General features: G+C 43.2%; 1 protein-coding gene across 1 annotated transcript in view; it reads left to right on the forward strand.

Annotated features, from left to right (window-relative positions):
- The window catches only part of PALS1 (protein associated with LIN7 1, MAGUK p55 family member), a 50,084-nt gene extending 44,935 nt beyond the window's left edge, over positions 1–5,149 (forward strand). Inside the window, exon 13 of the mRNA XM_073586270.1 lies at positions 242–5,149. Within this exon, the coding sequence (XP_073442371.1) occupies positions 242–418 (177 nt within the window). The 3' untranslated portion in view covers positions 419–5,149. The remainder of the gene's footprint in view (positions 1–241) is intronic.
- The last annotated feature ends 22,076 nt before the right edge of the window (positions 5,150–27,225 follow it).

The raw sequence follows: 27,225 nt of genomic DNA on the forward strand, positions 1-27,225 counted from the left end.
GTGCTGGCCTTTTGCTGCGCCGGGATGCGGCCTTTTGATGCTGGGTGAGGCGTTTGGTTGAGTGGAGCTGGCCTTTTGCTGAGATGCGGCCTTTTCCTTAGGACAGAGTGGGGACGGTCTTTTGCCTGTGAGGGGGGTGGCCTTTTGATGCGGCCTTTTGTTGCTTTATGAGGGGGCCTGGCCTTTTGGGGGGGGGGTTCTCTTGCAAACTTACGCTGTTTTTTTTCTATGTACTTCACAGCCGGAGGAACTCAGAGACATCATTGAGAAAGCAAGAGAAATGGAGCAAAACAACGGGCACTTCTTCGACATGGCCATTGTGAACACCGACCTAGACAAGGCATATCAGGAACTGCTGCGACTAATCAACAAGCTGGACACGGAGCCGCAGTGGGTGCCCTCCTCCTGGCTGCGGTGAGCCAGGACAGTCGCAGGGCACAGGACACGGCTGAGTATCCCAGTGCTGGAGAATCAGCTTGGTTCTGACTTTTCGGGTTAGGAGGCCGGAGGACTGGGCCTCATGTAGGAGCAGCAGCTCAGGTTTAGTCTAGAGGCTGCATTGCCAGCATCCTTGTAGTAAGCGCTTCGTGCCGGGAGCGTGCAGCTTGTAGACTTCCCTGGATGGCGGACATGCTTCCTGGTAGAAGTGATGGCAGGGTCTGGATGTAATGTTTCCTTTTTTCCCTATCGGGCAGCTGATTTCTTGTATATGAGCCTCCGTCTGCAGAGGTGGCAGTAGATATAAGGAGAGGAGTGGCTGCAGCCTCCTCCTAGAGATCTGGATGTTGAGCCCAGAGATTGTGTTTTAGCAATACACTGTGATACTGCGTCTCTGCCACACAACGGAGCGGCCGAGGACTGCACCACATTCCATTTTCTAGTCGATGCAGCAGCGATTCCTTTGTTACGAGTTGCAATGAATGTAAACTTTTATTTTTCTCGAAATAAACTTGGGCTTTGTAGTTTTCACAAGTGACGATGTGAAGAATGCCGTTGTCCTTCCATGTGGGACGGTCCCTGTCAGTACCATATCCATCTTCTCAGATCAGCTAAGATTTATTTTTTTGCTGGGACAGTGTATGGAAAAGCTTGCTATGCTTTCATATTACCGCCCCTTCCTCCCCGAGTGCACCCCCATGTAACCGCCCTATCCTTCCCGAGTGTAAATTCACTTCCATTTTTTTTATTTCCTCCGTTAAGGCTATGACAAGTTCCAACTGAGGTCGTTTCAGATCTCCAGCTCGCACTACTCAACCTTTGCTCCATGCTTTACACTCCAGCACTGCTTGTTCTGCTTATCAGCAAAAAAAAAAGCAGTTCTGTGTGACAGTGTGATTTGGAGAATGCAGGCAATTAAACCCCCTTCATGAGGGGAAGAAAAGGCCAGTTTCGCACTCCAGATATGGACTGGTAATGGGTGTCCTCAACGGCCCCCTGGGAATATATGAAGCTGCTGCCCACACACGGTCAGTGAGGGAAGCCCTAGAGATGAGGGCTGGTCACACTATCACTTTATGATTTCTGGGGGGGTTCAGCCTTAAGAATCCCCATCAATTAGGTAATTGAAAGAGCCGCAGTACCCATAGCTGTGCACAGCCGTGCCATTCACTGCAGCCAGTCCGCATTCACGTCAAAGGAGTTGTGCTGCAGAGGGAATGGACTCATGCTTCTCTCAGAAACACTGCATATCATGTGTAGATTGAAGCATTCAGACGGCATGTATTATAAACTCATCAGTATTAGAATACACTGATTAGTCATTACATAAAAGGAACCCGTCAGCAGAATTTACACCCACCGTGCTTCCTTAGCTTCCTATCATGGTCTTATTATATAGCAAAGCCTCTGGCAATAAGCCTGCGTCATATGGAAAGTCTTCACAGGGTGGAGCCTCATCCAGGAACAGATCAGCACGATCTGCCGTAATCGCGCCTCTGACGTCCTGCTGGCATTGCGGAGCATCCTGCTGACGGGTTCCCTTTAATTGTATAAATATATATTTAATAGCCGGCTGTAGGAGTTATTCCCATTAGTGCCCCCCCCCCCCCGCCATGTGAGATAGACGTAACTGTCAGAGAGTCAGTAGTTAGGTGTTATAGAGCAGCACGGTGGCTCAGTGGTCAGCACTGCAGAGCTGGGGTCCTGGGTTCAAATCCCACCAAGGAAAACCTCTGCAAAGAGTTTGTATGTTCTCCCCATGCTTGTGTGGGTTTCCTCCAGGTTCTCCGGTTTCCTCAAATATTCCAAAGACAGACTGATGTGCTAAGATGGCTTACTGGTTAGTAAATGGAGGGAATGTGTCTCCTGCCATGATACTGGTGGCCTGTTATAGAGCAGGAGGAGCTGAGCTGACTGATATACTGGTTTGTGGGAAAAGACTCAGTATAAAGCGGTGTTTTAGGAATTTATACACACGTACTTTGTACGGCTGCACGATGGTCCTTCAATTGGTGTCCGCCCTGTGGCCATACAGTTGATGGGCAGTCCTGTTCAGAGCAGGGGTATCAATTAAAATAAATTTATGCCAAAGCTTTTCCTACATTGTATAAATATTCTCTGCGCTTCCTGTTCTATAAGATGATGACCAGGCTGTTTAATGTGACCCTACGGATCTTCCTCATGTGACTAGTCCCTTTGCAGCAGGATCTGTCCGCTCTCCTGACTCGTCTGTTTTCGGAAATATTTTCTTAGTTTCAGCTCTGCATTTTTCATTCCTCTGTTTCCATCCTGGAAATGGAGTTATAAATTGACAACTGAGTGCCAGAGTTCCGTGGTCAATCAAGTGCGTCTCTGCAGATGGTCATCTGTGTCCATGGTGTCATATCGTAGGGAATAATGGGAACGTCACAATCCAGAAAAACCTTGTATTACTTCATGCCGAATAAGAGAGAGGTCCAGAAAGCTGCCAAGTCTTTGTGAAGGAGTTTAGTGTCCTGTGATTAGTCAGATGAGGCTGTGAACTTACTATTATTCTTCCATGATACTTGGTAAAAATGACGTAATCAAACCATGGTCACTTTTCCTGAAGGTGAATTCCCTATAGGATAAGGGAAATGAAAATCAAATCCATGGATTGAGTACATTTACTAACAGCTTTGAGGTTTGCCGACACCCTTAACCTTCTAAAAATACAGCATAATGTCCTCTTTTATAAAAGGTTTGAAAAAAACCTGTTACGCCATATTCCTGTGCCAAGTATCACCCTTAAAAGCCATGAGAAATCTCTCCATCACAACACTTCTCACCAAGACCCAGTGACTTTCCTGTGAGAACACTGAATCGTAAGGATAGAAGTGTTTCGCCGTCTTCTTCAGGGGACTATGGCACAGGAATAACACATTAATAGGCTGCGGATTCTACAGTACAAAGTCATTGCTGTTCTGTATAAAATTAGGTTTTGGATGTGGTTTTGCTGAAGTTATGATAGAGAATTTTTCTCAAATATTTTCCTCATTCCTTACAAGTCAATAGGGGACGATCCTGAGGTATCTTACTGTAGGGAAATGTTATTAGGACAGATCTGTGTGGGAAGTGTCTGAAAGCTAAATGGCGGGTGTGGCTAGTAACCATATGTTTTTGCTTGGAGAATTGCTTCATTTTATTTTTCTTTTAACCTATGTAGCTGTCTAGTAGATGTGGCTTCTGTATAAGTTACGGAATCATCATTTTGGGGGGTAATTATCCTAGAGCAAAAGGGTGTCTGGCCCAGCTAATAGCCCTCTTGGAATATTGACTTGCAAGGTAGCTGCCTCCACTAGGTGCCAGTAGAGCACTATCAAGATATGGTAGATTTCTATATATATATATATTTCTGCTCTTTTTGGGGCAGAGAAACACTGGATAATGAGAATTTGTACTTGCACTGGATCGTTGTAGCCGGGTCACAATGTTTATCAAGGGATTCACTCTGAAGACAGTGGGTGGAAGGGGCGGTGATGTCCACCCCCGCCGAGCCGGGGATCCCACCCGAGCCAGTGATACCCGCGGCCATTCAGCTTCCGGTTTTAGTTTTGTCTTCTCTCTCTGAGATCCTTTGACAATGAGAGCTATCTATACTATGTATACTGTATATAGGCCACTAGTTTTCTACTCCTGTGCACAGTATTATCGGATCCTTTCAGTAACTGACATTATTTCTCCTGATATGATGATTGATCACACATAATGCATTCGGATTTCCATGTTAATATTTTTACTTGATTGGCTCCACTAAAAGGGAGAGAGGGGTCGAATGACTATTACTTGTCTTGGTAATTCAGAAATTGGGTTCTGCCCAATCTAACCATTTTTGTATCATTGCTTCTGTGTCTAGACACTCCTCATTGTGCCCACGCATTCTCTGAGTGCCCATGTATTGTGTACAGAGCTGGCGGCCACACATGCTCGGATGGGCACCGATTCGCACCGGTGGCCACACGTGCTCACATGGGCACCGAGTCGCACTGGTGGCAGTGTGTTCACTGCGCTTGTCTGCATTTTCTAACCTGCCCTTGACCCTGCATGGGGCTTATTAGGAACCACAGTGGGTGCCATAACAAGTGTCTAACTGCAATATCTACACCCTGGAGAACTTTTTAACAAAAATTGATGACAATAACTTCGAAAGAAATGTATTTAAAGACAACTGGTCACTCTCCAAAAATATATATTTTTGTTAACTGATGTAAATTCTGCTGTTCTCCTGAATGCGGCATTGTCTTTCTTTTGTATCTACGCTTCTCTTCCGGAGATATGGCTCCTTCTTTCCCATTTATAAATGTTATCTGAGTGTGTGTCTGCAAATGTACCACGCCCCCATGGCTACCAAGACTAGATTTATATTGAGGGAGGAGGAGGTCCTAACAGAACAGAGAGGCGCAAAAACAAAAGAAAGACTGCTCCGGATTCAGGAGACAGCGGCTTTTACACCAAGTAAAAAATGCCATTTCTGGTAAGTGAAGTCTTATCACATGGAAGCCATTTCTGTCATTGAAAAGAACAGGTAAAAGCTATATTCCGATAATGGAGAGCGTGAAGCCTTAATGATTGTGTCCTCCATGTTATATCGCTCCTTTATCTGCACGGTGTATGGACGACGTCACAAGCTACACAACTCTGTACAAATGTAAGATTCTGTTCCAGATGTTCAATAAAATCTGTTATACATGGAGTTGTTGTATTACATGGCATTATTCACACCTATACCACCGGAGTACTGGAACAGAGCCGGCGTTACCCATGCTACTGGAAATGTATATATGAACGCAGGAGCATGACTTCACATTGTCATGTCACCTCATGGTAAAGCAATGGATTAAAAAAAAAAAAATCTGTCCTTCACTCACCCTCCCCGGGTCCAGTGCTGAGCCCCTGGCGTCTGTTTTGCAGCCCGTGAGGTCAATGGCTCTCAGTGACTCCTGCCATCAGTCACTGGCTGCAGCGCTTACACTGTGATGTCAGCATTGTAGACACAGAGCAGCGACTGAGACTCTGCATTGGACCCCAGAAGGGTAAGGAAAGACCGGTTTGTTTAAAAAAAAAAACTGCAGCCGACTGACTCGATGATTGCATGTCTCACACTGGTAGCGCCCCCTTTCTTTTAAAATAATCTCTGGAGGCATATTCTCTGCTAGATCTCTGTCCGACCCATAGATCTTAATGCCTCATTTACATATTAAGGAAAAAAACATGGCTTTCTCTGGAATAATACATTGGATCACAGTTATCAAGGTATCGTTTTATTCAGCTATCTGATACACGATCTTGGAGGGTTGTTCATTCTGACAGATTCCCTTTATGTGCAAATATTTGGGGTTAAACGTCAGTTCTGAAATACGTTTTAATTAAGAATTTCTGCATTTTTTTTTAAATCTTTTATAGCCTCTGCTTTGTATGAGGTTTTGATGAATGCAGAGTAAACTGAGAATTTATCAGTGAGCTCCTTCCAGTGTTCTGTCGGTGAACTTTGTGACTCCATTGTCTGTCTTCTGAGCAGAAGTGTTGTAGAAAGCAGCAACTCGGTGGCAGAGATTGTTCTCCCTGAACATCGGTGGTTGAATCATCTGTCCCACAGATTGTAGGTAACAGGGAACCACTGCAGCTTTCAGTCTCAACACAATCCAAGAATGTTGTGATGTGAAAGTTCTCACCTGTAATGGTGGAAGAGGACATCAGTCCTGTGTGTAATGGTTACACAGTCATGGCCAAAAGTTTTGAGAATGACACAAATATTAATTTTTACAAAGTCTACTTCTTCATTTTTTCTAATGGCAATTTGCATATACTCCAGAATGTTATAAAGAGTGATCAGCTTAACAGCAATTACTTGCAAAGTCAATATTTGCCTAGAAAATGAACTTTATCCCCCAAAACACATTTCAACATCATTGCAGCCCTGCCTTAAAAGGACCAGCTAACATCGTTTCAGTGATTGCTCCATTAACACAGGTGTGGGTGTTGATGAGGACAGGGCTGGAGATCAATCTGTCATGATTAAGTAAGAATGACACCACTGGACACTTTAAAAGGAGGCTGGTGCTTGGCATCATTGTTTCTCTTCTGTTAACCATGGTTATCTCTAAAGAAACACGTGCAGTCATCATTGCACTGCACAAAAATGGCCTAACAGGGAAGAGTATCGCAGCTAGAAAGATTGCACCTCAGTCAACAATCTATCGCATCATAAAGAACTTCAAGGAGAGAGGTTCCCTTGTTGCCAAAAAGGCTCCAGGGCGACCAAGAAAGACCAGCAAGCGCCGGGACCGTCTCTTAAAAGTGTTTCAGCTGCGGGATCGGGCTACCAGCAGTGCAGAGCTTGCTCAGGAATGGCAGCAGGCAGGTGTGAGTGCATCTGCACGCACTGTGAGGCGGAGACTCTTGGAGCAAGGCCTGGTCTCAAGGAGGGCAGCAAAGAAGCCACTTCTCTCCAGGAAAAACATCATGGACAGACTGATGTTCTGCAAGAGGTACAGGGAGTGGACTGCTGAGGTCTGGGGTAAAGTCATTTTCTCTGATGAATCCCTTTTTCAATTGTTTGGGACATCTGGAAAACGGCTTATTCGGAGAAGACCAGGTGAGCGCTACCACCAGTCTTGTCTCATGCCAACTGTCAAGCATCCTGAAACCATTCATGTGTGGGGTTTCTTCTCAGCCAAGGGAATGGGCTCTCTCTCAGTCTTGCCTAAAAACACAGCCATGAATAAAGAATGGTACCAGAATGTCCTCCAAGAGCAACTTCTCCCAACCGTCCAAGAGCAGTTTGGCGATCAACAATGCCTTTTTCAACATGATGGAGCACTTTGCCATAAAGCAAAGGTGATAACTAAATGGCTCAGGGAACAAAACATAGAGATTTTGGGACCATGGCCTGGAAACTCCCCAGATCTTAATCCCATTGAGAACTTGTGGTCAATCATCAAGAGACGGTTGGACAAACAAAAACCTTCAAATTCAGACAAAATAAAAGCATTGATTTTGCAGAATGGACTGCTATCGGTCAGGATTTGATCCAGAAGTTGATTGAGAGCATGCCAGGGAGAATTGCTGAGGTCCTGAAGAAGAAGGGTCAACACTGCAAATATTGACTTGCTGCATTAACTCATTCTAACTGTCAATATAACCTTTTGTTACTCATAATATGATTGCAATTATATTTCTGTATGTGATAAAAACATCTGACAAACACTCATAAAAACCAGAGGGCAGCAGATCATGTGAAAATATAATATTTGTGTCATTCTCAAAACTTTTGGCCATGACTGTACATATTTCCCCAGCTCCTTTTCTCCCTCTCCACCCACAGTTTCCCTGGCTTCTTTTCTCCCTCTCCACCCACAGTTTCCCTAGCTTCTTTTCTCCCTATCCATCCACTGTTTCTCTGGCTCCTTTTCTCCCTCTCCACTCACCGGCTCCCGTGCTCCTTTTCTCCCTCTCCACCCACAGGCTCTTTTTCTCCCTCTCCACCCACAGGCTCTTTTTCTCCCTCTCCACCCACAGGCTCTTTTTCTCCCTCTCCACCCACAGGCTCCTTTTCTCCCTCTCCACCCACAGGCTCCCCGGCTCCTTTCCTCTCTCCTCTTACTCTTGCTCCTCCTGCGTTTGGTATTATACAATATATACTGTCTTTTTCTTGTCACTGTTAGTGCACGCCATCTGTTAATGACAACAGGTACCGTATATTGTACGATTATTATTGCACTTGCTGATTACATCTGTTGTGGTAATTACACCCCGGGGCCCCACATTTGGAGCCTTAACCATTTGCACCCCATGTGTGTGCACTGTTTCTGCTCTTGTCCCGATGAAGAGCCCAGTGTGTTGTGGAGACTGGACACCTTCCCAGTAGAGGAGCCCTGACTGTATTCTCTTCTGTAACCGCTCATTATCAGCAGCCCCCAGATCCTGCACTTTCTATGGTGTTTGTTCACCATCGCTCAGGAAAGGAGCACAAATCTACAAGTCTATATGAGGCTGTTCTAGCAATTCCACAACCCCAGAAGGTGAGCGTGTCCCCCAATAATTTATAAATCTTTAAGGTGTATTGGGTTTATTGCCCTTCTTGACGATCTCTAAGGTGCATTGGTTTATTGCACCAAATGACACCGTGTCTCTGAGGCTTAGTGGGTTTATTACACTAAGTGACGCCGTGTTTCTAAGGCGTATTGGGTTTATTACGCTACGTGGCGTGTCTCTAAGGCGTATTGGGTTTATTGGAGAAAACAGAATAGTGCCAGCTCACCGTCGAAGTTTATAGTAGTCCACTGTGCATGGAACCAGGAGCCGACCACTTATGTATAGCAATTGCAGGAAAAAGCGGAAATGTTACAGCTTCTGGTAAAATTTTTAGCGTAATCTTTATTCCATCGAAAAACAATTAAAAATATAATGGATAGGAACAGGAGCAAGCGACGCGTTTCGAACACTGTTGTCAAGCTATTGGGTTTATTACGCTACGTGGTGTTGTCACTAAGGTATATTGGGTTTTTTATGCTATGTGGCGCCATGTCTGAGGTGTATTGGTTTATTGCACTACGTGACGTGTCTCTAAGGTGTATTGGGTTTATTATGCTATGTGGTGCTGTGTTTCTAAGGCATATTGGTTTATTACACTATGGAATGCCGTATCTCTGAGGCGTATTGGTTTTTACACTCCGTGACGCAGTGTCTCTAAGGCATATTAGGTTTATTGCACTCCGTGGTGCTGTGTCTCGAAAGACTATTGGGTTTATTACGCGACGTGGCACCGTGTCTCTAAGGCGTATTGGTTTATTACACTACATGATGCCATGTCTTTAAGGCATATTGGGTTTATTATGCTACGTGACGCCGTGTCTCTGAGGCTTATTGGTTTATTGCACTACGTGACGCAGTGTCTGAGGCGTATTGGTTTATTGCCCACTGTGACGCCGTGTTTCTGAGGTGTATTGTGTTTATGGTACTATTGCACTATGTGGCTGCTTGTCTCTGAGGTGTATTGGTTTATTGCACTACGCGACACCATGTCTCTAAGACGTATTGGGTTTATTGCCCTCTGTGGCATTTTGGCTCTGTGTATTGGATTCATTGCCCTCCGTGACGCCGTATCTGAGGTGTAAACTGTGTTCCAAATTATTATGCAAAAAGAGTTTAGGAGTGATAAGGTTAGAATTTTTGTTTGTCATTTAAACTCATTGATGGTGATGTGTGTCAGGGCTCTTTATATCACTGAAAGCAATTGCAGATACCTGTGCAAATTAGTTTGGCAGGTGTGTCCAAATAAAGGCAAGACTACTTAAGAAGGCTGTTCCACATTATTAAGCAGCCTACATTTTTTTGCCAAAATGGGAAAGAAAAAGGATGTGTCGGCTGCTGAGAAGCAACAAATTGTGGAGTGGTCAAGGCATGACTACAATCAACATTGCCAAGACACTTCATCGTGATCATCGCACAATCAAGAAGTATGTAGCTGATTCCCAGCACACACGTGTGCGTGCTGATAAGGAAAAATTGAGGACTCTTTCCAACAGGCAATTGCGTCAGGTTAAAAGAGCAGCTGCAAAAATGCCTTGTCATAGCAGCAGACATGTTTTTGAAGCTGCTGCTGCCTCCAACGTCCCCCGAACAACAAGATGCAGGGTCCTTCAGAGGTTTGCAGCTGTGCGTAAGCCATCCTGTCGACCACCTCTATCCACTACACACAAGCAGAAATGGCTCCAGTGGGCCAAACGATACATGAAGACTGACTTCCAAACTGTTTTGTTCACCGATGAGTGCCGTGCAACGCTCGATGGTCCAGATGGATGGAGTGGAGGATGGCTGGTTGATGGACATCCCATGAAAACACGGCTAAGGCGCTAACAAGGAGGAGGTGGAGTAATGTTTTGGGCTGGAATCGTGGGGAGAGAGATTGTCGGCCCCTTTAGGATCCCTGAAGGGGTAAAGATGAACTCCATAATCTATGTGGAGTTTCTAAAACAGCATTTCCTGCCATGGTTCAAGAGGAAGAACCGTGCTTTCCGCAGCAAGATCATTTTCATGCATAATAATGCACCGTCTCATGCTGCAAATAACACATCTGCATCTCTGGCTGCCATGGGCATAAAAGAGAACAAACTTATGGTGTGGCCACCATCTTCCCCTGACCTCAACCCCATTCAGAACCTCTGGAGCATCATCAAAAGGAGTGTCTATGATGGCGGGAGGCAGCTCACATCTAAGCAACAGCTCTGGGAGGGTATTCTGTCCACATGCAAAACTATTGAAGCACAAACCATCCAAAAACTGACAAATTCAGTGGACGAGAGAGTTCAGAAGCTTCTTTCAAACAAGGGGTCCTATGTGCAAATGTTAAATCACCTAGAATAAAGTTTTGACTTGAAAACTGTTTGATTTCATTTTGTAATAAGCTGATAATGTTTATAATTTCACAATTGACCATTTTTTTGTTCAAAATAAAAATAAAAAGGTTGAAAACTCTGCTGTGCATAATAATTTGGAACATGCATTTTGAGTGTTTCTTATTTTTAAAAATATACTGTATTCATAGGCAGTTTGTTCAAAAACATTGCAATTATACTAGAATATTAGATGACTGGAAAATAACAATGACTGCAATTCATATAGGTCATTTAGAGAAAATATGAGGAAATATTTTTTGCATAATAATTTGGAACACAGTGTATTGGTTTTATTGCACCCTGTGACTCTGAGGTGTATTAGGCTTATTACACGACATGACACCATTTCTCTAAGGTATACTGGGTTTGCTACCCTCCGTGGTGCCGTGTCTCTATGATATATTGGGTTTATTGCACTCCGTGGCGCAGTGTCTCTAAGATATATTGGGTTTATTGCACTGCGTAGCGTCTTGTCTCTGAAATGTATTGGTTTATTGCCCTACATGGTGACATGTCTCTGAACTGTATTGGTTTATTGCCCTCCGTGGCACCGTGTCTCTAAGGCGTATTGGGTTTATTACGCTAAGTGACGCCATATCATATTGGTATTGCACTACGTGACACAGTGAGTCATATTGGTTTATTGCCCACTGTGACGCCGTGTTTCTAAGGTGTATTGTGTTTATGGCACTATTGCACTACGTGGCACCTTGTCTCTAAGGCGTATTGGGTTTATTGCCCTCTGTGGAGTCGTGTCTCTAAGGTGTATTGGTTTATTGCACTACGTGACACAGTGAGTCATATTGGTTTATTGCCCACTGTGACGCCGTGTTTCTGAGGTGTATTGTGTTTATGGCACTATTGCACTACGTGGCGCCTTATCTCTAAGGTGTATTGGGTTTATTGCCCTCCGTGGAGTCGTGTCTCTAAGGTGTATTGGGTTTATTACGCTAAGTGACGCCATATCTCTGAGGCGTATTGGGTTTATTGCGCTATTTCTCTACGTGGCGCCGTGTCTAAGGTTTATTGGTTTATTACACTATGTAATGCGGTGCCTCAAAGGCGTATTGGTTTATTACACTGTATAGGTGCCTTGTCTCTGAAGTGTATTGGTTTATTACACTTCATGGCGCCGTGTCTGAGGTGTATTGGGTTTATTGTACTAAGGCCCGTTTCACACTGCTGTTGTTTGACGTCAGTTGCAAACCGCCAAAGTGTGGAAAAACAGATCCGTTTCCATTTTGCAACAAACGGATGCAACCGGATCCATTTCTTGGACGGATCCACTGCAGCTGCTAAGTGTCTGAAATTTAAAGGAACTGATCTCTGGAAAACGAGAGAGAGATTGATTTTCTCCGCTGCCAGGACGGCGTTTAGGGTTAAAATGCATAAAAGAGAAAATCTTCTGGGCATGCGCAGCTTAAAATAGTGGTCCGCTGCTGGGGAAAAAAAAACGTTACATTGTCCGTCTACTCCAGCCGGCGGACGCTAAAATTCTCACGGATCCGTCAAAAAACGGATGCAATGGACAACCATCAGTCAAAATCCACCGCTAATGTACGTCTAAGGGGAAAAAAACGGATCCACCCAAAAAATGGCGGATCCGTTTTTTGTTAAAGGCGGATTTTGACTGACGTTAAATAACTGAAGTGTGAAACAGGCTTAAGTGGCGCCGTGTTGCTTTTTCGATTGCAGCATCCATTACAATGTATGAGAAAAAAGACAATCATAAGCAAATACCCTGCAATAAATAATCCGCAATAGTGCATGAAAATGATATAGGGTTTCTTAGTTAACATAATTTTGATTTAAAAGAAAAAAAATACAAAGCCATCCCACCACATCACAGTGACCATAATCGGGAAGGTCCTAACCTCCAATATTAAAACCTTACCATTTGACAAGTGATGTAATGTGGATAAGGACCAAGAAGGACGGAGCCCGGATAATGGACACCCAGACATGGGGAACTACATGAATTTAATGTCCAGCTCAAAGAAAAGGCAGCCACCCTGTTATATGCACAAATGTGCAAAGCAGTAACTGGGATATATGTTCATTTTTCTATTAAAAATTATGACAAGGACCCTATATTCTTTACATGACTAATGCTGTTTGTTTACTGCAGGGTGTTTACTTATGTTTCTGACTTTTCTTTTTGTCTGTTTAGTGGCCAATGTGAACGTGCGCCTACACGCTGCATGCACACCAACATACATCCCACTTAATTTCTTTAGGTTTATTACACGAGGTGGGCTCCCACACCGTGGCCCCAGACTGTACTTTGTCAGGGAGGGAATTTTCAGAAACTGTAGGAGAGATCAGTGCAAATAGGGTCTTATCCGAGAAATAGTTAGTTTAGCACTCAGATTAAACTCACCTGTTCAATCTGTTAAAGACGCATATAATATAGAAAATCAGCTGGAGCGGTTCCACGGGTCAGCAAGTGACCATCAGACATCAGGCTGTAGAGGGAGTTAGTGGACAATATTCCACACTGCCGACAGAATGGAGTCATATATCCCAGAAGTACACCATTACCTTACTGTACCATACTGGGATACGTCTCCATTCTGTCGGCAGCGTGGATATTGTCCACTGACTCCCTCTACAGTGAGGGAATTTTGTAATGTGGGGGTGTCACTGTGTAGGGGAGGATGTGCTGTGAGGTTTTTGTACTGTTCGTGTGGGGCTTCATACTGCACATAAAAAAATTAATGCATAGTATAATGCCTCCATTTTGAGGGAGAGGGGGTAGTGGTGTGAAAGCGTCATATGGTGCATGCTGGGTAGCGGATGTGCCGCGGAGACATCATGCTGTGCATGCTGGGTAGTGGATGTGTTGTGGAGACATCATACTGTGCATGCTGGGTAGTGGATGTGTTGCGGAGACATCATGCTGTGCATGCTGGGTAGTGGATGTGTTGCGGAGACATCATACTGTGCATGCTGGGTAGTGGATGTGCTGCGGTGACATACTGGACACAATGGGGGGGGATGGACTGTGGGTGTAGTGTAGCCTTAGAAAAAATAAGAGCATTTTGCAAGCACTGTATTTCACCGACTGACAAAAAAAGAAAACTGGAGCCGGCTGTAATAAACAGCAGAGCTTGACGAAGGGAGTGCTGTGACCAGAGCTTGCTCCAATCCCAGCACTTCAACTTCTCTGTCTACTGTGAATAGTGACTGTGGCCTGTGACCGTGCGTTTGACAGAAGCAGATAACGTCTGTCAGCCATCGACACCCCCATAGCAGGGTCACGGGGTTTCCATATCCACCATTATTTTGTATAAAAAAATGTGGCAGCCAGGACTCGGTGAGATTGTTAGGGTACCCTATAGAGAAAATTGCACTACAGAACTAAGATTATTTAAATTATTTAATTTTATTAAACAATCCTTAAAGACATAAATATTCATGAAATTGAAGGGAAAAATAAGATGGTGAACAATACCAAAAATGCCACCTGCAGACCAGAGGCAAAAAGTAAATTAATACAATGTCATGTACTACACCAACACATCAAATAGTCATTATAAATGAGTGCTAAGTCATACCATCGTGGACTAAGATCACCAAGTAAAATTACACCAAAGAGATAACACAGAGATGAGGAGGTGAGTGGTTAAAAATGTAATAAGTACCTCAGGCCTGCAGGTGCCACAACCCCTACGCGCGTTTCGGTTGCGCCGGAAGAAATTACTAGTTTATTCTTTTGGCTCCATGATCGAACCGAATCATCCTCCTCGCAAATTACGCTACCTATTGGGTTGGTTCCTGACCTGATATAAGCAGTGTCAAACGAGGAATTGGTGGCAGCCAAGCGTCCCTGGTGATATTTGGAAACTCTGGCAGTGATGGATCAGAGGTTTCTGTGTGTATTTTCAGCCTAAGACTGGGGATATACATGCCGCCATAAATGCAGAGTGCCCAATAACCAGGATGCAACCAGACAGCCTTTCCAGCGGCTACTTAACCTTGGTGCAGTTCCCTGACTGACCTGAGGGTAAGGGGGCGCCAGAGAGCTGCAAGTTCCGAACCGGAACGGAGAGTGAAAACAAGTTGTTGGGATTTATGTATCATACAACCACATATATAATCTAGAAATTCCTGACAACTGGGGGGCAAACTTTCCCCCTGAATCCAGGACATATTGGTGTCAGCGGTGGGATAGACAAATCCCTGACAGGATGGATGGATGGACGAGAAATGGATGGATGGATGGCAGCATGAAGGATGGATCAAATGGATGAGGAATGGATGGAGGGACTAGGAAGGGATGGGAGGGATCAGGAAGGAATGAGGAAGGGATGTATGGATCGTGGTAGATACCAGTCCTGCAGAACATACATGTGATTACAGTACAGTTATAGATCGTGACTTTCTGATTCTGGTCGTTCACCTTTCCTGTCTTTTCCATCTGTTCCAGAACATGACAGCTTCTTCACCCACGACTGATCTGCACAGATCAGAACACATTTTACGTTTTTAATTTCCAGCGCCGTTTCCATCTATTCCCAACCAACAAAAACTCCCCACTCTGCATGCACCTGAAGCGTTGAACACTGACCCCCATAAATTAAAGTGTTGCATAAAAAGTAATACCCCTACGGTGCAAAGGCCCCTGTATGCTCCTCTGAAGGATATAATATCCCAAGTGTCCCCTTTCAGCAACAAATAACTTTAACCCCCTTTCTGACATCAGACGTACTATCCCGTCCACGGTACCCAGGCCCGTATGACCGGGGACGGGATAGTATGTCTTAGCGATCAGCAGCGCTCCCGGGGGGGGGACTCCGCTGATCACAGCCAGGTGTCAGCTAATTATCACAGCTGGCACCCGGCGCTCTGTCGGGTGGTCACAGACTGCACCCGGCACGTTAACCCCTGGCACACTAATCAAACATGATCTCAGTGTATTGGGGGATTAGGGAAGCATCGGCAGGGAGGGGGCTCCCTGTGTGCTTCCCTGAGACCCCCAAAGCAGCGTGCTGCGCTGCTCTGAGGGCCTCCTTCCCTGCAGGCCCCCGGATCCAAGATGGCCACGGGGGCCTTCGTGGATCTGCAGGGAGGCGGCTTCCTCCGTGCCTGCAGAGAGCAGGCACGGAGGAAGCCTGTGCAGTGCCTGTCAGATCGCTGATCTGACAGAGTGCCGTCCAAACTGTCAGATCAGCGATCTGACACATTACTGTAATGTCCCCCCCCCCCCGGAACAATCAAATAAAAGAAAATGCATGTAAAAATAATTTATAAAAAAATCCCTAAAACTCCCTAATAAATTCATTTTTGGAAATAAAAAACAAAACACTAAAAGTACACATTTAGTATCGCCGCATCTGTAATGACCCGCCCTATAAAACTGTCCCACTAGTTAACCCTTTTTAGTGAACCCCTTTAAAAAATAAAAACAAAACAAAAAACTGCTTTATCATACCGCCGAAAAAAAGGTGCAATAACGTGCGATCAAAAAGACCGATATAAATAACCATGGCACCGCTGAAAAAGTCATCTTGTCCCGCAAAAAACGTGCCGCCACACAGCGTTATCAGGGAAAAAATAAAAGTTATAGCTCGCAGAATAAAGTGATGCAAAAATGATTTTTTTAAATAAAATTGTTTTCATAGCATAAAAGCGCCAAAACATAAATGACATAAATGAGGTATTGCGGTAATCGTACTGACCCGAAGAATAAAACCGCTTTATCAATTTTACCATACACAGAACAGTGTAGACGCACCCCCGCAAAAGAAATTCATGAAATGCTGGGTTTTGTTCATTCTGCGTCCCAAAAATCGGAATAAAAAAAATCGATCAAAAATGTCACGTGCCCAAAAATTGGTACCAATAAAAACGTCAACTCGTCCCACAAAAAATAAGACATCACGACTCGGTGTGTCAAAATATGGAAAAATTATAGCTCTCAAAATGTGGTGATGGAAAAACTATTTTTACAATAAAAAGCGTCTTTTAGCGTATGACAGCTGCCAAAAATAAAAACCGCCATAAATAGTAAATCAAACCCCCCGTTACCACCCCCTTAGTTAGGGAAAAATAATAAAATTAAAAAAATGTATTTGTTTCTGTTTTTCCATTAGGGTTAGGGGTGTGTTGGGGTTAGGGTTGGAATTAGAATTGGGAGGGTTCCACTGTTTAGGCACATCAGGTGCTCTCCAAACGCAACATGGCATCTGATCTCAATTCCAGCCAATTCTGCGTTGAAAAAGTCAAATGGTACTCCTTCCCTTCCAAGCTCTGCCATGCGCCCAAACAGTGGTTTACCCCTACATATGGGGTATCAGCCTATTCAGGACAAATTGCACAACAACTTTTGGTGTCCAATTTCTCTTGTTACCCTTGGGAAAATAAAAAAATTGGGAGCAAAAGTATCATTTTTGTGGAAAAAATGATTATTTTATTATTATGGCTCTACGTTATAAACTTCTGTGAAGCACTTGGGGGTTCAATGTGCTCACCACACATCTAGATAAGTTCCTTGGGGGGGTCTAGTTTCCAAAATGACGTCACTTGTGGGGGGTTTCAATAGTTTAGGCACATCAGAGGCTCACTAAACGTGACATGACACCCGCAGACTATTCCATCAAAGTATGTATTCCAAAACATCACTACTTCCCATCTAAGCCCCGACGTGTGCCCATACAGTAATTTTCTCCCACATATGGGGTATCAGCGTACTCAGGACAAATTGGACAACAACTTTTGGGGTCCAATTTCTCCTGTTACCCTTGGGAAAATAAAAAAATTGGTCTAAAAGATAATGTTTGTGGAAAAAATACGAATTTCTAATTTTCACGCCTGGGAGTTATAAACTTCTGTGAAGCACTTGGGGTTCAAAGTGCTCACCACAAAGATAGATTAATTCCTTGGGAGGGTATAGTTTCCAAAGTGGGGTCACTTGTAGGGGGTTTCCACAGTTTAGGCACATCAGGGGCTCTCCAAAGGCAACATGACACCCGCAGACCATTCCATCAAAGTCTGCATTCCAAAACATCACTACTTCCCTTCCGAGCCCCGACGTGTGCCCATACAGTAGTTTTCTCCCACATGTGGGATTTCAGCGTACTCAGGACAAATTGGACAACAAATTTCTCGTGTTACCCTTGGGAAAAATGGGGGAAAATTTTTTTTTTTATTTTCACGCCCGAGCGTTATAAACTTCTATGAAGCTCTTGGGGGATCAAAGTGCTCACCACACATCTAGATAAGTTCCTTCGAGGGTCTAGTTTCCAAAATGGTGTCAATTGTGGGGGGTTTCCACTGTTTAGGCACATCAGGGGCTTTCCAAACGTGACATGGCGTCCGATCTCAATTCCAGCCAAAAAAGTCAAATGGCACTGCTTCCCTTCCGAGCTCTGCCATGCGCCCAAATAGTCATTTACCGCCACATATAGGGTATCGGCGTACTCGGGACAAATTTGCACAATAACTTTTGGGGTCCTGCTACCCTATGGAAAATAAAAATTGGGGGTGAAAACATTGTTGTGGAAAAATATGAATTTTTAATTGTACGGCTGTATGTTATAAACTTCTTTGAAGCCCTTGGGGGTTCAAATTTCTCACCACATATCTAGATAAGTTCCTTGGGGGGTCTAGTTTCCAAAATGGGGTCACTTGTAGGGGGTTTCCACTGTTTGGAGAGCCCCTGATGTGCCTAAATGTGACCTGGCGTCCGATCTGAATTCTAGCCAATGTTGCGTTGAAAAAGTCAAACGGCTCTCCTTCCGTTCTGAGCTCTGCCATGCGCCGAAACAGTGGTCCCCCCCCCCCCCCCACATATCAGGTATCAGCGTACTCAGGACAAATTTCACAATAACTTTTACAGTCCAATTTCTCCTGTTACCCTTGGTAAAATAAAAAAAATTGGACCTGAAGAAATTTTTTTGTGAAAAAGTTATTAAATGTTCATTTCTTTTCTAAACATTCAAAAAAATTCCTGTGAAGCACCTCAAAATATAGGCAGTGTTTACAAAATAAGTTGTGTTCCTAGGATAAAATCGATAAGGTTAGAAATCTTCCTCCAAAAGGGAACAATTTTGAGACATTGCCAAAATATATGCAAGATATTTTCTGGCCTTCCACAACCCCTCCAACAGAGCGGAGAATTGTCAGGTTGATTCTATGAAGTCTAACGGGAGTATAATACCATCTCGTTAAAAGCTTGAAGTGGGTCTCTTGTAGTGATAAGGAAGTGGAAGAGGCATACGAGCGGGTACACGCCTGTTCAAGGTCAGAAGGGTCAATTGTCGCGTGCAATTTGGTTTGCCATTTGACAATATTTTGAGTCTTTACCGCTTCAAAGCTATTGTTACACCATTTGTACGTGTATTCAAAACTCCAAAAAATATTATGACCTATATTACAAATAAGGTTAACTGCTGGTTCAGAGATTCTCGGGTAGATAGTAAGGAACTCATGGATTATGTCTTTGAGGATAAGTCCAAGTTCAGACCAAATGGGGTCAATGGTCTGATTAGACGCTTGAAAGATAACTGATAGAGCCAGATTTTTTATTGTGACTTTTGTTAGAGCCTCTTTATAGAGCAGAAAATTTTTTCCAAGCTTCAGAAATAGCTTGAAAAATCGGATGAGAATTTAATTAATTTTTTATGAAGGAGTTGGTTCAGAATTAGTAGGTGAAGAGGTTTATAATAAAGAACAGTTCTAGTTCATGCCAAGCTGGTGTCGTATCATGAGGCCACCAGTATGAGCTTTGTTTGACTAAATTTGCAGTGCAATAGGCCGTAATATTTGGGGAACCAGCTCCTCCATAAGATTTATGGTTGTATAGAATATTTTTTGCTATTCTGGGTGTTTTGTTATTCCATATAAAGGAGTTTAATGAGACTTGAAGGTTTGTGAGAGAGGAAGTGGGTATTTTTAAAGGCAGTGAGCGAAGTAGGTATAGGATTTTTGGGAAAATATACGACTTGACCATCATGATTGTTCCCCACCAAGAAAGCCCATCATCTCTAGATGTACGGAATTCATTAAAAAGCTTTTTAGTAAGCAGCTCTGTTTATTTTTATTAGTGTTTACGTTTTTGACGAATTTTAGGCCAAGATATGTCAGCCCATCAGTGGCCCACCCCCCAAGGTGAGAGGCCCTCAATTTCCTCTTGGTCTGATCCTAGGTTAAAGCCAAGTATTTTGGATTTTGAGTCGTTTATTTTAAAATAAGAGATTTTAGCAAAAGTCTGGATTAAGGTTTGTAAGGCAGAGATAGAGTTGCTTGGATCTGTGAGGGTAAGAATAATATAGTCTGCATACAACGCTATTTTAAAATCTCTGTGCAAAGTTTTGATTCCCGAGATCTTTGTGCTGTTCTTGATTAGTTGGGCCAGAGGTTCAATAGCTAATGCAATGGTGACAATGGGCAACCCTGTCTGATCCCATTAGCTATATTAAATGTAGAGGAAAGATGATTGTTGGAATAAACCCTCGCACCAGGGCCGGAGTACAAAGCCATAATACCTCCCGTGATCTGAGAAGCCATTCTGAATTTTGAGAGTTGCTTCGAGATATGACCAATTAAGGCGGTCGAACGCTTTCTCCGCATCATGAGAGATAACAATGGCCCTGAGTTTGTTCGAGGAAATAATCTTAATTATGTTGATGAGTCTTCTCGTACCATATATGGATTGTCTTCCTTTGATGAAGCCTATCTGATCATTGGAAATTAAACTCGGGAGGAATTGATTTAGGGCCCCGTCACACACAGCGATCTCGCTAGCGAGATCGCTGCTGAGTCACAAGTTTTGTGACACAACAGCGATCTCACCAGCGAGATCGCTGTGTGTGACAGCGATCAGCGACCGGCCCCCCTGCCGGTATCGCTGATCGCTGCAGGAAAGCCCTGGACATTTCTTTTGTCGCTGATCTCCCGCTGGCCACGCATCGCTGCGTGTGACAGGCGGGAGACCAGTGATCAGCTGGTAACTAATGTACACATCGGGCATCTAAGGGACGTGCGTCCCTTAGTTACCCGATGTGTACCTTAGTTACCAGCGAGTTACAGGTGCCGCCGCCACACGCTCGGGACCAGGAGGCATCAGGAAGCCGCCCGTGGAGAGGCCAGGGATACAGGCGTGCTGGTGGAGGACTGGAACAGCAGGCGCCTGTATCAGCGGAGCAGTGGGGAGATTCTCCCAGTGCCCTGTGCCAGCCACTCATCCTGATCCCGGCTGCACATCAGCTCCAGCCGCTGCATCAGCACGCTGGTAATAACAAACAGCGACGCCGCGCGCTCGGCGTCGCTGGTGCTGATCGCTAGTGAAGCTGTCTGACAGCTCACCAGCGATCATGTAGCGATTCACCAGCGATCCTGACTCGTTGATATCGTTGTCGGGATCGCTGGTGAGTCGCTATGTGTGACGGGGCCTTTAGTCTATTGGCCAGGATCTTTGCGCAAATTTTTACGTCTGTATTGATGAGGGATATAGGTCTATAATTAAAAATTTGGCTAGTGTCAGAATTTGGTTTTGGGATTACGATAATTGTCGCTTCCAGCATCTCTTTAGGAAATTGACCTGTTTGGAAAGCTGAGTTAAATACTTTGACAAGGTGGGGGGTTAATATAATACTAAAAGACTTGAAATAATCATTACTAAGCCCATCTGGGCTGGGTGATTTGAATGTTTTAAGTTTGTTTATGGTATCTAGGACTTCTTGTTCATTGAAGGGAGAAGACAAAAAAGATAAGTCTTCAGGGTTAAGCTTTGGAAGGTTCATGCTGGAAAGAAATGATCCTATCTCTGAGGTAGATGGCTGCATATTGTGGTTGTCTTAGTTGATATTGTACAGATTTTTGTAATAATCGGCAAAATCTCCTACAATATCTTTAGGGTGGACCAGGGATGTACCATTAGAGGAAGTTATACTGTCAATTCTATTCCGTTTCCGTATATTCTAATTCTGTTTGACATGTATTTTGAAGGGCGATTTATAGATAAGTAATGTTTGCATTTTGCTGATCTAATAGCTGAGTCGTAAAAATTGAATATGATTTTCCTTAACTGCAACCTGAGATCAGTAAGTTCTGATAATACAGCTTGTTTGTTAGAGGAAACAGAGGATCGACATAGTTCCGCTTCTTTAGATTTAATAGACTGTTGTAGGGTAAGGATTTTATCCCTATCAATTTTTTTTGTCTGATGGAAATTTGAATCAAGACTCCCCCTCAACACCGCCTTGTGAGCATTCCAATAGGTAAACGGATTGAGGAGGTTTGATTAATTTTCACTAAAATAATTTTGTAAGACTGAGCTGATTTCAGATTTGATGGTGGGGTTATGAAGCAGATAGGAGTTGAATTTCCACATGAATTGGGGACCCTATTATCAGTTCTGCAGTTACCGGGACATGATCTGAAATAGATTTATTAAGTATGGAGCTGGAGGAGAACCTTGGCAAGGAGAAGACATCTGTGAGTATCAGATCTATTCTAGATGCCGACTGATGGCCATCAGAAAAATGAGTAAATTCTCTAGATGTGGTGTTCAAACAGCGGAATGAGTCGAATAGCTCGTGATTATAAAGCCAGCTGTTCAAGGATTGCATTTTTTGCCTGCTGGGAGAGGTGGAATCTAGTACACCATCTGGCGCCACATTAAAGTCCCCTAACAAAAGTAGGGTTCCTGATCGTAAGGTGTCTAATTTTTTCATTAGCTTATTCCGGAAGCTAATTTGTCTGATGGTGGGAACATAAGTATTAACTATTGTGAAGGTTTGGCCGTTCAATTTGCACAGGAGAATGATACTTCAGAAATCAATTCAAAGGAAATTGAGTTACTGATCAGGGTTAAACCCCAGCTTTCTTTCGTGGGCTGCAAGATTCAAATACAAATGGGAAATTGTTGAGATTTATAGAAGGGTGGTTGTCTTTTTTGAACTTTGTTTCTTGAAGGCATACAACCTCAGGATGCTTCCTATTAATCTCCCTACCAATGAAAAATCTCTTCCAAGGGCTATTTAGCTCCCTGACATTGTATGATACAAATTTTATTTTCATGTTACAAGAATGGCTGGGTTCGTATGAAGTGGGGTAGAGGAAATGCAGAAACCAGAGTGCACCTACCTTTGTAGAACTTAGTTGTCCAAAAACCTCAAACTATATACCTATTTGAAACCAAAAGCAAAAGAGACACAAAAACAATAAGAAAAAAATTGTCCTTCAGGAAGAGCCGATCCGGAAGGCTCTAATTCCTTAGTGGGGAAAGTTTGTGTATGGATCCCATTGGAGGCATCCCTTGGCATAACACTATTCCCAGAAGGAAAATAATCTCATGTGATGTGAGTCCATAAAGTAGTAGAGAAGTGAGAAAACCTGGGGAAAGAAGAATAATAAGCAGTACAGTACAATGTAAATATATTGGCCAGGTCTCTCCGTTGGATCATCCCTTCTCTGACGAGGGCCCAGGGTCTTGAGAGTTGGAGATTCTATGGCGGTCAGGTATCCTGTAGTAGGACAGGAAATCTCTTCCTTCTTTAGGTGAGAATAGGACGGTCGTCTTTCCTTTGTAAATTATCAAAAGTTTAAGTGGGAAGCCCCATTTATAGGGGATATTATTTTCCCTCAAGGTGGAAGTGACTTGCTTAAAAGACTTTCTTCCTTCAATCATTTCCTTTGAAAGATCCGTAAATAGCTGAAGGTGAGCATAGGGTTCTGGAAAACCTCCTAGATCTTTAACCGATAGTTGAATTTTTTCCTTAATCTTGAAGTGTACCCTTAAGATGGTAGGTATCTCTAGGAAGATCTTTATTGATATTCCGTGGTTTGGGAAGTCTGTGGATCCTATCTATGATAAGACCTTGGTCTGTAAGTGTCGGTAGTAATTTTTTGAAAATTGTCTTGACGAAGTCTTCTAGTTTATCCGGTGAGAGAGATTCTTGTATTCCTCTTATTTTCAAGTTGTTTCGTCTGTTCCTGTCTTCTATATCCGCAACATTAATTTTAAGTCTGTGAAATTCAGATTTGAGGTCATGGCTGTCTTTTGATAAATCATCAGTGTGTTCTTCCACTACAGTTAGCTGTTTTTCGTGGTTGTCTAACCTGCTGCTAAATTTATCCAAGGTGGACTGTAAAATTTTATTTTGGTTTTCAAATGATTGAGACATACTGGACGTGATTTTCTGGGCGAGAGTATCCATGTAAGAGTGTATGGATATAACATCCAGATTTTGGGAAGGAGAAGGATTGGTGTTATCCATCTTAAATTTTGACCTTTCTGGCGAAAAGTTTGGTGAATTATCTCCAGACTCAGGACTTTGAAGCGTCGGCTGGCGATGTGAATTTTTCAGAAGTTTTACCAGCATTTTTCCTTTTTAATGAGAGATGTATCCATGACCTCTTTATGAGGAGATCTGGCCTTAAATGGGTTAATGATATCCACTTGATCTTTAACCCCTTCACCCCCAAGGGTGGTTTGCACGTTCATGACCGGGCCAATTTTTACAATTCTGACCACTGTACCTTTATGAGGTCATAACTCTGGAACGCTTCCATGGATCCCGGTGATTCTGACATTGTTTTCTCGTGACATATCGTACTTCATGTTAGTGGTCAAATTTCATTCAAATAACTTGCATTTATTTGTGAGAAAAATGGAAATTTGGCGAAAATTTTGAAAATTTCACGATTTTCCAACTGAGTTTTTATGCCCTTAAATCACAGAGATATGGCACCCAAAAAACTTGATAACTAACATTTCCCACATGTTTACTTTACATCAGCACAATTTTGGAACCAAAATTTTTTTTTGTTAGGAAGTTATAAGAGTTAAAAGTTGACCAGCGATTTCTCATTTTTACAACACCATTTTATTTTTACGGACCACATCACATTTGAAGCCACTTTGAGGGGTCTATATGATAGAAAATACCCAAAAGTGACACCATTCTAAAAACTGCACCCCTTAAGGTGCTCAAAACCACATTCAAGAAGTTTATTAACCCTTTAGGTGCGTCACAGGAATTTTTTTGAATATTTCAAAAAAAATGAACATCTAACTTTTTTTCACAAAAAAAGTACTTCAGGTTCAATTTTTTTATTTTACCAAGGGTAACAGGAGAAATTGGACTGCAAAAGTTATTGTGCAATTTGTCCTGAGTACGCTGATACCTGATATGTGGGGGGGGAACGACTGTTTCGGCACATGGCAGAGCTCAGAATGGAAGGAGCGCCGTTTGACTTTTTCAATGCAAAATTGTCTGGAATTCAGATCGGACGCCATGTCACGTTTGGAGAGTCCCTGATGTACCTAAACAGTGCAAACCCCCTACAAGTGACCCCATTTTGGAAACTAGACCCCCCAAGGAACTTATCTAGATATGTGGTGAGAACTTTGAACTCACAAGGGCTTTACAGAAGTTTATAACGTACAGCGGTACAATTAAAAAATCATATTTTTTCCACAAAAATGATCTTTTCACCCCAATTTTTATTTTCCCAAGGGTAACAGGACCCTAAAAGTTATTGTGCAATTTGTCCTGAGTACGCTGATACCCCACATGTGGGGGTAAACCACTATTTGGGCGCATGGCAGAGATCGGAAGGGAAGCAGCGCCATTTGACGTTTTTGGCTGGAATTGAGATCGGACACCATGTCGCGATTGGAAAACCCCTGATGTACCAAAACAGTGGAAACCCCCCACAAATGACACCATTTTGTAAACTAGACCCCCCAAGGAACTTATCTAGATGTGTGGTGAGCACTTTGAACCCCCCAGTGCTTCACAGAAGTTTATAACGCCCGGGCGTGAAAATAAAAAATTCGTATTTTTTCCACAAACATGATCTTTTAGTCACCATTTTTTTATTTTCCCAAGGGTACCAGGAGAAATTGGACCCCAAAAGTTGTTGCCAATTTGTCCTGAGTATGCTGATACCCCATATGTGGGAGAAAACTACTGTATGGGCACACGTTGGGGCTCAGAAGGGAAGTAGTGACGTTTTGGAATGCAGACTTTGATGGAATGGTCTGCGGGTGTCATGTGCGTTTGGAGAGCCCCTGATGTACCTAAACTATTGAAACTTCCCACAAGTGACCCCATTTTGGACACTAGACCCCCCACGGAACTTATCTAGATGTGTGGTGAGCACTTTGATCCCCAAGTGCTTCACAGAAGTTTATAACGCTCGGACGTGAAAATAAAAACATCATTTTTTTCCACAAAAATGATATTTTTGCCCCCAATTTTTTATTTTCCTAAGGGTAACAGGAGAAATTGGACCCCAAAAATTGTTTTGCAATTTGTCCTGAGTATGCTGATACCCTACATGTGGGGGTAAAACACTGTTTGGGCGCATGGCAGAGCTTGGAAGGGAAGGAGCACCATTTGACTTTTTCAACTCAGAATTGGCTGGAATTGAAATCTGACGCCATGTTGCATTTGGAGAGCCCCTGATGTGCCCAAACAGTGGAAACCCCCAATTCTAACTCCAACCCGAACCCCAACACACCCCTAACCCTAATCTCAGCCCTAGCCCTAACCCTAATCTCAGCCCTAGCCCTAACCCTAGCCCTAACCCTAGCCGTAATGGAAAAATGGAAATAAATACATTTTTTTTTATTTTTCCCTAACTAAGGGGGTGATAACGGGGGGTTTGATTTACTATTTATGGCGGTTTTTATGTTTGGCGGCTGTCGCACGCTAAAAGACGCTTTTTATTGTAAAAATAGTTCTTGCATCACCACATATTGAGAGCTATAATTTTTCCGTATTTTGACCCACCAAGTCATGTGAGGTCTTATTTTTTGCGGGACGAGTTGACGTTTTTATTGGTACCATTTTCGGGCACGTGACAATTTTTGATCGCTTTTTATTCCGATTTTTGGGACGCAGAAAGAACAATAACCAGCGTTTCATGAATTTCTTTTGGGGGGGGTGCGTTTACACCATTCCGCGTGCGGTAAAATTGATAAAGCTGTTTTATTCTTCGGGTCAGTACGGTTACAGCGATACCTCATTTAGGTCGTTTTTTTATGTTTTGTCGGTTTTATGCAATGAAAACTATTTTTTATAAAAAATAATTATTTTTGCATCGCTTTATTCTGCGAGCTATAACTTTTTTATTTTTTCGCTGATGATGCTGTATGGGGGCTCGTTTTTTGCGGGACAAGATGACATTTTCAGCGGTACCATGGATATTTATATACGTCTTTTTGATCGCGCGTTATTACACTTTTTGTTTGGCGGTATGATAATAAATCATTATTTTTTGCTTCGTTTTTTATTTTTTAAGGGGATTGCTAAAGGGGTTAACTAATGGGACAGTTTTATAGGGCGGGTCGTTACGGACGCGGCGATACCTAATGTGTACTTTTATTGTTTTTTTTCTTTTTTTATTTTCAAAAAAT

The sequence above is a fragment of the Dendrobates tinctorius genome, unplaced genomic scaffold (assembly GCF_039654945.1).
Source record: "Dendrobates tinctorius isolate UK_male_01 unplaced genomic scaffold, ASM3965494v1 ptg000092l, whole genome shotgun sequence".
In the NCBI taxonomy this organism is placed as follows: Eukaryota; Metazoa; Chordata; class Amphibia; order Anura; family Dendrobatidae; genus Dendrobates; species Dendrobates tinctorius.